This window comes from Leopardus geoffroyi, chromosome X (assembly GCF_018350155.1).
Source record: "Leopardus geoffroyi isolate Oge1 chromosome X, O.geoffroyi_Oge1_pat1.0, whole genome shotgun sequence".
NCBI lineage: Eukaryota > Metazoa > Chordata > Mammalia > Carnivora > Felidae > Leopardus > Leopardus geoffroyi.
Genome location: NC_059343.1, coordinates 115,690,013 through 115,704,179, shown reverse-complemented (window position 1 = coordinate 115,704,179; position 14,167 = coordinate 115,690,013). Strand labels below are relative to the sequence as shown.

At 42.2% G+C, this 14,167-nt stretch overlaps 1 protein-coding gene across 4 annotated transcripts in view; it reads left to right on the top strand.

Annotated features, from left to right (window-relative positions):
- MCF2 (MCF.2 cell line derived transforming sequence) overlaps positions 1-14,167 on the top strand; it is a 112,250-nt gene that overhangs the window by 82,882 nt on the left and 15,201 nt on the right. For all 4 annotated transcript variants that reach the window (XR_006710782.1, XM_045471352.1, XM_045471350.1 and 1 more), the window contains 6 exons: positions 1,785-1,877; positions 3,195-3,320; positions 3,888-4,109; positions 11,251-11,343; positions 13,429-13,507; positions 14,065-14,131. Coding sequence is in view for 3 of the 4 variants with exons in the window: in XM_045471352.1 (XP_045327308.1) it covers positions 1,785-1,877; positions 3,195-3,320; positions 3,888-4,109; positions 11,251-11,343; positions 13,429-13,507; positions 14,065-14,131 (680 nt within the window). In the remaining variant the exon portion in view is untranslated. The remainder of the gene's footprint in view (positions 1-1,784; positions 1,878-3,194; positions 3,321-3,887; positions 4,110-11,250; positions 11,344-13,428; positions 13,508-14,064; positions 14,132-14,167) is intronic.

The window sequence follows — 14,167 nt, the reverse complement described above, 5'->3', positions numbered from 1 at the left end:
CGAAACAGGCTCCAGGCTCTGAGCCATCAGCCCAGAGCCCGACGCGGGGCTCAAACTCACGGACCGCGAGATCGTGACCTGGCTGAAGTCGGACGCTTAACCGACTGCGCCACCCAGGCGCCCCTCTCTCTAGCTTTTTGAAGAACTGTTGGATTGTTTTCCCAAGTTGCTGCCCATTTTACATCGCGGCCAGCAGTGTGTGATGTCCTGATCACTGCACACTCGCACCAATGTGTGTTAGTGTCTACTTTTTTTTTTTAAAGGTATAGATTTATTTATTTGTTTTTTTTTTTTTTTTAGAGCATGTGCGAGCAGCGGGAGGGGTAGAAGGTGAGAGAGAATCTTAAGGAGACTCCATGCTTGGCCTAGAGCCCAATGCCGGGCTTGATCCCATGAATCTGGGATCATGACCTGAGCCCTAAATCAAGGCTTGGACGCTTAGCTGACTGAGTCGCTAAGGCACCCCAGTATCTCGATGTGCTTTTTTTTTTTTTTTTAAGTTTATTGATTTTTGAGAGAGTACGAGCAAGCAGGGGACGGGTAAAGAGAGAATCCCCAGCAGGAGCCGCACTGTCAGTGCACAGCCTGATGCAAGGCTCAAACCCATGAACTGTGAGATCATGACCCGAGCAGAAATCAGGCGTCGGACGCTTAACCGACTGAGCCACCCGGGTGCCCCTCTACTTACTTCTTAAGCAGACTTTCAACAACCACATTTTTTGAAACCTGACCTTCATTTCCCCCCTTTCACAGGTCCTTGGTGTCTGTAATTCTGGAGTCTTTGTGGAAGCGGGGGGAAGGTGTTCTATAACATAAACTGACTTGTTCCTTGGCTTTTCCGAAAACTCTGCCAACTTGAGAGTCACGTTTCTCTAGCGTGCACAGTTGTCTAACGTTATCACTTTGGCGTTCAGTTTCCATATTTGGTTGATGTGTTTTTCCTCTCCCATCTTTGTAACTTTGGGTTTTGCCTTGTAAAAATTACTTTTTTAATCATTTCAGTTGGGTTTCATGAGTAAGGGGAGCTAAATGGATGTATCGGTCCATCATCTTTAACCATAAGCCGCTAACTGTGTGAATTAGATTGTATATTGGTTTTTATCTATATTCAGAGGCAGGTCCCAGATCTTACACATATATAGCCTCTCCTACTCTCTCTGTGTTCTGTACTGCTTACATGTACATTTCATCCAAATCAGCCCCATCTCGCCCTAGTTAGGGACCCTACAATGTTCCCAGGACCCAAAGGCATGACCCTCATATTTAGAGTGGCAGTGAGCCAATAATCAGATGAAATATAGCACCAGTTGATGAGGTCTCCATTTTTCTTGTGGTGTTCGAAAAACCTCTCCTCATACCCAGTTTGATTTATATTCAGTACAACCTGTTTCTTTTCTTGGCCTTGACCTGTGCAGCTGAGCCCTTTAAAAATTTTCTTACGTACGTTTTTTAGTCATGTTTCATGTTTAATCATGTTCATCTATGGTCATTCATTGCTTTCTCATCTTTTAGGCATTCCACATCAATGCAAATTTTATGTAAAAACTTATTAGTATTTGAAATCTTGGCACTTTATACCTCTCAAATCCTTAAGGCAACATTTACAGTGGTTTTTTTTACGTATACCGCTGCTTATAATTTCCACACCATATGTAACAGTGGTTTTCCTGGTAAATTTCCCTTGAGATGTAAGAAACCTGCATGCATTGGGTCTAATCAGTGAATGCTTGGTATTTTCATGGGTGCATGTCTTAAATTCATTGATAATTATATTTTAATGACAGGAATGTCAAAGAAAATTAAAACACAGGCTTGGTCTGGATTCCTATTTACTCAAACCCGTGCAACGAATCACTAAGTATCAGTTACTGTTAAAGGTAATTACATAAAGCCTTTCTTTCTTTCTTTCTTTCTTTCTTTCTTTCTTTCTTTCTTTCTTTCTTTCCTTCTTTCCTTCCTTCCTTCCTTCCTTCCTTCCTTCCTTCCTTCCTTCCTTCCTTCCTTCCTTCTGTGGGTCAAATGTATCAAAGCCATTAAAAAGGAAGCAGGTGACTAGGAAGCACCAGGAATAGGTAGGCTCGGGGCCTGGGTTCACTGTGGCCATTAAAGTGCCCGACGCATAGATGTAATCTGAGGCTGTCAGGAGTCTTTATAGCGAGTTAATTATCCATACCAGTTACGTTGATGTATGTGTAATGCCGAACTTTTACTATTTAAAAACAGTTTTTTTAATGTTTATTTGAGAGAGAGAGAGAGAGAAAGAGACAGAGCATGAGCGGGGGAGGGGCAGAGACAGAGGGAGACAAAGAATGTGAAGCAGGCTCCAGGCTCTGAGCTGTCAGCTCAGAGCCCCATGCGGGGCTTAAACCCATGAACTCTGAGATCATGACCCAAGCCGAGATCAAGGGTTGGATACTTAACTGACTGAGCCATCCAGGTGCCCCTAATGTTTATTTTCAAGAGAGAGGGAGCGCGAGCGACTGCGAGAGCAAGCGAGCAGGGGAGAGGCAGAGAGAGAGGGAGGGAGACAGAATCCGAAGCAGGCTCCAGGCTCTGAGCTGTCGGCACAGAGCCCCACGCGGGGCTCGAACTCACGGACTGCGAGATCATGACCTGAGCCGAAGTCGGACACTCAACCGACTGAGCCACCCCGGCGCCCCAATCTTTTTACTATGGTTAAGAACTAAACACACATTTCTTAGAGTTTGAGACAGTATTTCGTAGGAGCCTTCTTGATGAAAATTGGAGGAGGCTCACCCCTCGTGTCACGTTGAAATTCAGGTTACAAAAATGTTGTGTTAAGTGTAAGCACCGAGCTTATTTGACAGTATGTTTTCACGGCGTTCTGTGGTCTAGGCAAAATGAATAAGACAAATTGTTGTATGTCGAAGGCCAGAAAAGTGTGATTACTTTAAACGTAAATCTCTAGTGGGTCCTAATAGCTGTTTTTCTGCAGCTTCAAGAGCAGCGAGTGCCCTTGACTCGATGCCATTTAGTCACTATTCCATTTCTTCCCAAATTTTGACACAGTTTTTAAAATATAGTACTAATGGCACGGATAGCAAATGAAAGGTATTACTCACAAAATGACATTATCTGTGGACTCCTCCTTGAAAGCATGTTAGCCAGAAATGTATTCATTTTCTGCCGCTATTAATATCTGGCCAATATTAATTTTTGACTTCTAATCACAGGAGCTGCTGAAATACAGCAACGGCTGCCAAGGGATTGAACAATTAAAGGAGGCTCTGGACACGATGCTGGATTTACTGAAGTCAGTTAATGACTCCATGCATCAGATCGCAATAAATGGCTATATTGTAAGTAAATTGTAATGATTGTCGCAGTTTTGTGGGTAAGCAAGTTAAGATCTCTTTCTTCGTCGCCCGGAACCAATTGAGAAATAAAAAAGAGCCGAAGAATGGGAGATCTTGTTTGAAGGAATGTTTCGGTCTTCTAAGGAGATGTATTGTCCCGGAACTGCTGCTCGCATAGTCCCAGACAGATACGGAAGAAAAAAAATCAAGTCTTTAGACTTAGCTCTGCCTAGTGGGGATCCCTGGACCGGTAGACTGTCAATCGCCAATCAGGATTGAGGAGAAGATGGGCGGGGGGTGGGGTGGGGTGGGGGGCTACCCTAAATACATCCACATGGAGACAGGAAGCCAGGGAAAAGGAGCTGTCTTCTGTCTCTTGTCCCCGCCCTAATTATGTACCCATGTGACACATGGCGTGTTTTCATGTAAAGTTGTGATGAACGAAATTTTAAAGACCGTACAAATTGTGTTGCAGGAATTTAGTAGCTCAAGCTACACAGTACGACGTTGATGTCAGAGGTCCGAATGTAGCTCCACCTTGTACTGATGAGTGTTGATTTTCCTTCATAGGGAAACTTAAATGAACTGGGCAAGATGGTAATGCAGGGAGCATTCAGTGTTTGGACTGGACACAAGAAAGGTGCTACAAAAATGAAGGATTTTGCGAGATTCAAACCAATGCAGCGGCATCTGTTCTTGTATGAAAAAGCCATTGTCTTTTGTAAGAGGCGCGTTGAAAGCGGAGAAGGGTCTGATAGATACCCATCGTACAGCTTTAAGCACTGTTTGAAAGTAAGACAATTTAAATTGTGTAACGTAATATTATTTCATATGTAAAAAAGCTTGTGCACCTTTTCAAGTGAAATGAGTGGGTTTTATACATGCATACCCCTTTATTTATTTATCTACTTATTTATTTATTTATGTCTGTCTGTCTGTATTTATTTATTTATTTATTGTTTCTTATTTGAGCGTGAATGCGAGCAGGGGAGGGGAATAGAGAGACAGAGACAGGGAGAGGGAGAGAGAATCTCAAGCAGGCTCCCACGCTCAGCGTGGAGCCCAACATGGGGCTCGATCCCGCAACCCTGGGATCATGACCCGAGCCAAAATCAAGAGTCAGACGCTCGACCAATTGAGCTACCCCAGGTGTTCCTCACATCCCTTTTTTTTTTTAAATGAAATCTTTCTATTGAGGCATTATTGACGTATAACATTATATCGGCTTCGGGTGTAAAACAATGATGTGATATTTGTGTATGTTGCAAAATGATCGCGATAAGCCTAGGTAACATCCATTACCACACCGTTGTAAGTTTTTTCTTACGGTAAGAACTTTTAACATCTTCTGTCTTAGCAACTTTGACGTGTGCAATAGAGTATTATTAACCACAGTCACCAGGCTGTACATGACATCTCCAGGACTTACTTATTTTCTGACTAGCAATTTGTACCCTTGAACTCCCTTTGCCCGTTTTGTCCTCCCCCCCAACCCTCAAAATCTTAAGTAGAGGTCTTTTTTTTTTAAATTGTTTCTAATGTTTACTTATTTTTGAGGCAGAGAGAGAGAGAGAGCAAGCGAGCATGAGCGGAGGAGGGGCGAGAGAGAGAGGGGGACACAGAATTTGAAGCAGGCTCCAGGCTCTGAGCTGTCAGCACTGTCTTAGTCGGTCGCGTAACTGAGCCACCCAGGCGCCCCTCAAGTTTTAAATTGTACAAGCAGGGGCGCCTGGCTGGCTCAGACGGTGGAGCATGTGACTCTTGACCTCAGGGTTGTACGTTCGAGCCCCACGTTGGGTGTAGAGATTACTTAAAAATAAAATCTCAAAAAAATTGTAGAAGCAATATAACATTTGTTATGGGAAGACTGGAACATGGAGAAAACTATTGCCTCGCCTCCCCAACCACCCTGACTTGAGTCATTTTTTATGAGCATGTTCTTTCCTCGTTGTCAGCCATTTGAAAATTGACGACGTTTTCAGCAGCAGGGACAGAGGATAAGCGGTGTGTCCCGAGGTGTTTTGTGTCTGGAGTCTCCCAGATAAGCAGGCCCTGCTTTTGATTCTCCCCACAAGGCCGACAGTCCCAGGCTGTTGGTAACAAAGTTCCTATCCAGAGTTACGACCCGATTCGGGCCTCTTCCTACTGTCGAGTTTCCCCTGCTTTGCTCTGAACCCTCAGCAGCGCCACAAGTTTCCTTAACTCCGGCTGCTTTTACAGCAAATGCACCGAGTTGCTCTTTTGACATCAGCAGCCCGCCTCCACGTCCCCCAGATCTCCGTTGTTCTTTTATGTCTCCAACAAACATCGATTGAGCACCAAGATTTTATGGTTGACCTCAGTCGGCGTTTAGATCTCTTGCTGTCTCTGTGCCTATTTCTGGGGATGAGACTTTCTCTCCATAGGCGTGTTGGACCCAAATGCATTTGGTTAGCTTTTTATTTGTAGAGTGACCTAGCCAGTACCTAATGTATTTCTGATTTGTATCGATTTTTTTTTTTTAACTTGAATTTGTCACTGTGGTGGGCAACAGAATGTTTCAGAAGTACATTAGAGTGAGGAGGGACTGGTATGCGGGAACCAAGTCATGAGAATTCAAACTATAATGGTTACCATGGAAACAGGGTCGGCTAGATGCAAGAAACATTTCAGTGGAAGGAGACCGATGGGCTTGGTGACTTACTAGATACAGGAAAGAAATAATACCTGACATTTGAAGGGAAACACAAAAATCAGTCTCCTTTTTCTTTGGTTTCCTGATAATGTCTAATATTTTTAATAAAAAAGATTATTCAGTGCTGCCTGCAAAGATTTAGGCCAGGAGTACCAGGAAAATGGTGATCGCACTGACAGACAAAGATGGAAATTGGGCTAGTTCTTTTCTTTCTTTCTTTCTTTCTTTCTTTCTTTCTTTCTTTCTTTCTTTCTTTCTTTCTTTCTTTCTTTTAATGTCTGTTTAGTCTGTTTATTTATTTGGAGAGAGAGAGAGAGAAAGCACAAATCGGGGAGGGGCAGGGAGAGAGAGAGAGTCGCAAGCAGGCTCCGCACTGTCAGCACAGAGCCCGGCGTGGGGCTCAAACCTACGAACTGTGAGATCGTGACCTGAAGCAAAGCCAGACTCTTAACTGACTGAGCCACCCAGGCGCCCCAAGTTTGGCTGTTTCCTAAGCCTCACTCTGTTTACTTCTTCTTGCTTTCCTATTGTGAGATTCTGGGATTAAATCATCGCTAGCAGTACTAGTCGGTGTGTGACGTAACGATTGGGGCTACCGGTTTCCAAGTTTTCTCTTTAGTAGAGAGGATGGACGCAGAATGCCACTTCCCTGTCACTTTCACGGACTGTTGTCTTGAATTCATCCTATCAAGCTAGAGTCCCGTGGCCTAACAATTGCATGCTATATTTTAAGCCGGCCACTTCTGTACAAAGGAAAGGCCCTCAGGTCACAGCCAGACGGAGAGGTTCGAGTTCTTCAGATTCCTCAGTTCCTGCATTTATTATCATCACCTAATTTTTTTTTTTTTAATTTAATAACCCTGCATGGAGCGCTTACTATTTGCTTGAAGCTGATCTAAGTGTTTATAAATGGCACTGTTAACTCATTGAACCCAGATGGCAACTTTAGATGAAGTAGGAACTATGATGAGCCCCATTTTGAAGGTGGGAAAGCCAAGTTCCAGAGAGGCGACTGATTTGGTCAAGGGCACATAGCTAGTAAGCCGCGCAGCACGGGTTCAAACCCAGGTAGATGGTTCCAGAGTCCATGCTGTTAATCACCGCACCATGCTGGAAGGCCTTGTCTTTTTGTTCGTTCATTCTTTCATTCCTTCCTTCGTTCCCTATTCTCCACACTTAATTTCCTCTCTACCCCTGTAGCAACCATTCTCATTTATTTGATGTATATCCTTCAGTTTGCATGTTTTTGTTAAATGTGTATTGATGTTCTGTGTGCATCTAGTTTAATTTGCATAAATTGTAATCCGTTATAATTCTCTTTTTTCTTTCTTTCTCTTTTTTTTCTTTTTTTTTTAATTTTTTTTTTCAACGTTTATTTATTTTTGGGACAGAGAGAGACAGAGCATGAACGGGGGAGGGGCAGAGAGAGAGGGAGACACAGAATCGGAAACAGGCTCCAGGCTCTGAGCCATCAGCCCAGAGCCCGACGCGGGGCTCGAACTCACGGACCGCGAGATCGTGACGTGGCTGAAGTCGGACGCTTAACCGACTGCGCCACCCAGGCGCCCCCTTTCTTTTTCTTTTTGGTCTCAGAAACTGTTTTTAAGATACAGCCATGTTACCATTTTATACCCAGTATCTTTCTTGTACCTGCCTCATAGCACTTACATTTTAGCTACATTTTTTGTTAATGTGATTCAAGATCAATTTTTTTAATGTTTATTTTATTGAGGTGCCTGGGTGGTTCAGTCAGTTCAGTGTCCGACTTCAGCTCAGAGCGTGATCTCACGGTTTGTGAGTTCGAGCCCCACGTCGGGCTGTCTGCTGTCAGCACAGAGCCCGCTTTGGATTATCTGTCCTCCTCTCTCTGCCCCTCCTCTGCTTGTACGCACACACACACACTCTCTCTCTCTCAAAAGTAAATAAACATTAAAAAATAAAATAATTTTTTTTTTAAATTTTTTCAACGTTTATTTATTTTTGGGACAGAGACAGAGCATGAACGGGGGAGGGGCAGAGAGAGAGGGAGACACAGAATCGGAAACAGGCTCCAGGCTCTGAGCCATCAGCCCAGAGCCCGACGCAGGGCTCGAACTCACGGACCGCGAGATCGTGACCTGGCTGAAGTCGGACGCTTAACCGACTGCGCCACCCAGGCGCCCCTAAAATAATTTTTTTTAAAAACAAATGTCTGTCTTATTTAATTTTGAGAGACAGAGCGCGAGTGAGTCAGGGACAGAAAGAGATGGAGAGAGAGAATCCTGAGCACGCTCCAGGCTCAGTGTAGAGCCCCACGCGGGGCTCGATCCTGCTACCATGAGATCACAACCTGAGCCGATATCAAGAATCGGATGGTTAACGAACTGAGCCACCCAGATGGCCCTCAATATTTTAAATTATACTAACCCAAGAAGTAAATACATTCTATTCCATACATATAAATGTCTTCAGCTTGGTAGTTGTTGGTGATCGTTGCCGAGTTCTTGACCCACTGGATGACTTTTAACAATGTAAAGATTTGACATCTTTACATTACCTTGATGACAAAAAATTAGGTTACAAGTTGGAGCCCTTAATACTTGACACACTGAGATGTCTTCAGACAAAATGCTTTATAATAAAGGATTTATATTCACAGCTACCAGGAATATGAATGCAAATATAATAGATACAGCAGAGACCACAATTCGGATGTAACTATAGAATCAGGCTTGTTATTATATATAATATGTACTATAGAGTACTATATAACTGTATGCATATAGTTAGACCTTTAACTGCCTCTAGATTCTAAAACGGAGTAAATTTCACAGTATAGTAAACACTTCATGGTATTGTAACATTTAATAACATCTGACAACCTTTCAGTAAAACCTTTGCATTCCAGTAGATCATTTGTAAGTGAATTGTTTGGAACTCAGAACAAGATTGTCTGATCGACATCATGGTTAGATTACCAGGGCAAATCAAAAAAAGCTCATTTAATCTATAATGCTACGTATGCTATAGGTATGAAGTGAAAAATAACAAAACTGCAATTCAAATAAGGGAAAGTTTACAAAGCAAACTCATACTTTAAAAAGCTCATTATACGATGTAAGCATTTAATGCATGCTATTTAATCCTTTAATCTACCCTGTGAAGAAGGTATTCTTTCCGTTTTAGAGTTGAGGAAACTGCCATTCAGAAAGGCTAAGCAACTTCCATCAGAACACATAGCTCTTAATAATACGAGATGAAATTCCAACCCGGGCCTCGCAGACTCCAAAGCCCAGGTGTGATCCATCTTAAGCGATTAAAAGTATGTGTTGAAATGCAATCAATTTAAATAGAGATTGAACATGAGGTTATTATTTATCTTAAATCCCGATGTTTCAGCCAAAGTACGTTTAGTTGGGGCGGTTGAGTAGGAATATGAAGATATTTTTGGAGGGGCGCCTGGGTGGCATCCAACTCTTGATTACGGCTCAGGTCATGATCTCATGGTTTGTGAGATCAAGACCCGCACCAGGCTCAGCACTGACGGCATGGAGCCTGCTTGAGATTCTCTTTCTTTCTCTCAAAATAAATAAATAAACTTTAAAAAAAGAACCTTAAAAAGTATTTTTGGAGACTCTGGAAGTAACATGGGACCACGTTCAGGGTAGACATCAGAGACTCTTGTATGTATGCATCTCATTTCTTTTTTCTTTCTTTTTTTTTTTTTTTTTAATTTTTTTTTCAATGTTTATTTATTTTTGGGACAGAGAGAGACAGAGCATGAACGGGAGAGGGGCAGAGAGAGAGGGAGACACAGAATCGGAAACAGGCTCCAGGCTCTGAGCCATCAGCCCAGAGCCTGACGCGGGGCTCGAACCCACGGACCGCGAGATCGTGACCTGAGCTGAAGTCGGACGCTTAACCGACTGCGCCACCCAGGCGCCCCTGCATCTCATTTCTAAGCATAATCCCCTTTCTTTCCCTTTTTTCAGTGTATGTTTATTTTGAGAGAGAGAGAGAGAGAGCACATGCACAAACAAGGGAGAGGCAGAGAGAGAGGGAGAGAGAGAATGGGGCTCGAATTCACTCATAAACCATGAGATCATGACCTGAGCTGAAGTCGGATGCTTAACCAACTAAGCCACCCAGGTGTCCCCCTTTTCTTTCCCTTGATATGGTGACCTCACTAGGGGTACTCTTAATGCTTAGCAACTCTAATCAGCGCTGTTTGGGGTACTTATAAATGGAACAAAGAATGAGATATTCCTTTAGATAATTAGACGGGAATTGAACAAAAACAGAAGGCAGAAGAGAACTAAAAGAGAATGTGTGTGTGAGGGAGTGAAACGGCACAAAATAGAATTAACCAAGCTATTGGCACAGGATGAAAGAAAATTGAAAAGTTTGTGCTTTGCACAATCATACAGGGAAGAAAAAATTGTGGTAAGGAAGGGATATTGCATACAAAAACTTCACTGGTTGGGGCGACTGGGTGACTCTTTTGGTTAATTGATTTCGATCAGATCATGATCTCATGATTCATGAGTTCGAGCCCCATGTCTCTGCACTGACAATATGGAGCCTGCTTGGGATTCTCTGTCTCTCTCTCTCTGCCCCTACCCTGCTCGTGCTCTCTCTCTCTCTCGCTCTCTCAAAACTAAGTAAATAAACATTAAAAAAACAATTTCACTGGCTACAGGAAGATCTCACTCTGCTATGACAGATAATTTGTTTTCCAGAGAGGCTGAGAGGTTGGTGGAAGAGAGGGGACCCTTGTGTACCTAGCTGGTTTTCCCCCACCCCATAAATTGGTTGTTTATCACTTATAAGGCTTCCATAGAGATAAGTAATCATCCGTCAGATGAATTTATCTGACAAAGGATTATTAAAAGTAACCATTTAAATTACTTTGGGATGAGCTTTTTTATTGATGTTTAATTACTTTTAGTTCTGCGTTTGACACAATAATTTGTTTTCATAGTGTGCAGTTAATTGTAATGGGATTCGATCTTATGGGGACTAGTTGGGGGTTCAGATTTGTAACATTTGTTTCCATCACTGGAATGGAGTATGTAATGTATACTGTAAGCGCATGGCTCAGTGAAGACACTTAAATACTCAGGTCTGTGGTTGTATTTATCATTTCATATTCTTGAATATAAAATGTGTATTTTGCCAAGTGAGAAATTCTGTTTCATTTAGAGTATGACGAGTGTAGATTTAACGTAATTTCATATTCCAAATAAAACCCTCATGACAATTTCGACTAACATATTCTAGATGGATGAAGTTGGCATCACTGAATATGTAAAAGGAGATAACCGCAAGTTTGAAATCTGGTATGCTGGCAAGGAAGAAGTTTATATTGTCCAGGTTGGTCCTTTAAGAATTATTCTAGAAGCCATAACCTGCAACAAACAAAAATAATTTTGGTTCCATTATAAAAGTTCTCATTCCTCTCACTTAGGTCGCTTAAATATTATTTCATATTTTTTGTGGTGTAATCAAGCATTTTTTCAGTAGCACATGTTTTCTTTAACTTGAGATGGGCCTCTGGTGCTTTCTCGGGCTTTGAGTTTTTAAATGAATTTTTTTAAGTTTGTTTATTTATTGTGAGAGAGAGAGAGCACAAGCAAGGGAGGGGCAGAGAGAAGGAGGGACAGAATCCCAAGCAGGCTCATTGCCATCAGTGCAGATGCCCGACGTGGGGCTCGAGCTCACACACTGTGGCACTGTGACCTGAGCCAAGGTCAAGAGTTGGACGCTTAGCCGACTGAACCCCCCGGGTGGCCCTCTAGGGCTTTGAGGTTTTACAACTACAAGGATACTCATCAACCGGAGCTGATAGCCAAGAACTTGGCAGGGCTTCTCTGTCCCCGTCAAACATCTAGAGTTACAGATTTCGAATGGTTATGAGTTTTTCTTGGGCTTGGTATTCTCATTTGTGAGATACGTTCAGATTTGATCATTGTCTCTCAAAAATTTGCTTCAGAGTACCCTTATCATGATGAAAAAAATAAACATACGCTTAAAGCCCTGGCCTGATGCACTCTAAGGTCCAACCTGTTTCAGGGAAGGGGAGACGAATGAGAGCATTTCAAGAGGATATTGTCATCGTGATAAGTATTTGTATATGACTTGTGACCTGTGAATGTGCTGTCATTTGTTGAAATTGCTCAGTGGTTTCTCTTCGTTTTAGTTCTATATTAGGTGATAAGAATTCATAAAAATACATTTTCTGAGTTTGATTTACATATAAGACTTCTTGCTGTCCTTTCACAAACTTGTAAGTTATCAAGATTACAGTAGATTGTCTTTTCAGAATCAGGAGAACTTGTTTCATTTCTACCAAAATTAAACATAAAAATGTTGATATATACGTGTATATATGTATATACATATACATGTATATAGAAATATAATTTTATTTATTTAATAAATATAATTTATTGTCAAATTGGCTAACATACAGTGTGTACAGGGTGCTCTTGGTTTTGGGGGTAGATTCCCATGATTCATCGCTTCCATACAACACCCAGTGCTCATCCCAACAAGTGCCCTCCTCAATGCCCGTTACCAATTTCCCACCTCCCCCACCCCCCCATCTACCCTTAGTTTGTTCTCTGTATTTAAGAGTCTCTTATGGTTTGCCTCCCTCCCTCTCTGTTTGAAACTATTTTTCCCCTTCCCCTCCCCCACGGTCTTCTGTTCGGTTTCTCAGGATCCACATAAGAGTGAAAACATACGGTATCTGTCTTTCTCTGTATGACTTATTTCACTTAGCATCACACTCTCCAGTCCCATCCACGTTGCGACAAAAGGCCATATTTCATTCTTTCTCATTGCCACGTAGTATTCCATTGTATATATAAACCACAACTTTTTTACCTATTCATCGGTTGATGGACATTTAGGCTCTTCCCATTATTTGGCCATTGTTGAAAGTGCTGCTATAAACATTGGGGTCCAAGTGCCCCTCTGCATCAGCCCTCCTGGATCCCTTGGGTAAATTCTTAGCAGTGCCATTGCTGGGTCCCAGGGTAGTTCTATTTTTAATTTTTTGAGGAACCTCCACACTGTTTTCCAGAGCGGCTGCACCAGTTTGCATTCCCACCAACAGGGCAAGAGGGTTCCCGTCAACGTTTATATTTTTAAAAGGACCCTCCTACAAAGGAGAAACAAGTTAGATTGTATTGTGCTTTTTCTCTGAGCATTATTTTTTGTTTTACCTGGGCATTATTTTTTTAAGGGCAGTTTCAAGAGGGTTTTGTGGATTTCATCTCATCTGATGGCTACCTACTTGCTTCTTAGAAGTTTTAAGAATCAGGTGGTAGAGTTTGAATTTGGTGGTTTGGGATGTAGATCATGTGTGATATACTCAGCTACATTTGTTTTGTTGTGAAGCGTTCTTTTTCAAAGGAAACCTGTCCTCTCCTCCTCCCTTTTGAAAATCTTTAGGCTCCGAATGTCGATGTGAAAATGACATGGTTAAAAGAGATAAGAAGTATTTTGTTCAAGCAGCAGGAACTTATGACAGGTAATTTCAAGCTTGCATTCTTCAGAACAAGAAGTAACAGTAACAGCTCATTGACTCCTGTTTTGGGATAATTTGTACCGGGAGTGGGGCTGATATTTACTTTATACTATTTATAGTGAAAGGGTTTGTTAACCTAATTAGTAGAAGACCAAGGTTCAAGGGGTTGTTTGAACTCTCTTGGTGAATGAACTTTACACTGGCAAGTGAACTCCACTGCTTGAGAAGTAACACAGCAAACTAACTGTATTAACTCTAAGTCCTTCCCATGAGTGAACTCTGCCAGGGACCTCAAGGAATGTTCGCAGGGTGATGGTTACAGTTATGAACTTGAATTTCTTGATAAAATACTACGTAGTTCAGTCCTTTTCCATATTTCACATCCAGACCGGCCTTTTCCCCTGGTTATTTCCGGTCTGTGAAGGTTAATTCTAATGGGAATGGGGTGTGTGTGTGTGTGTGCGTGTGTGTGTGTACATGTACGTGCATGCGTGTGCATGATTCATGGAAGAAGTGCGGCTTGTGAATGGTGCTCCCATAAGCTTTGTTTTCTTTCGCAGCTAAAAAACGAAAGCAACACAATCAGTTAACACAACAGGATCAGCTTCCTACTCAGCAGATTGATGCGTAAGTGATTATTCTTTAAGAAATTATCACTCCTGC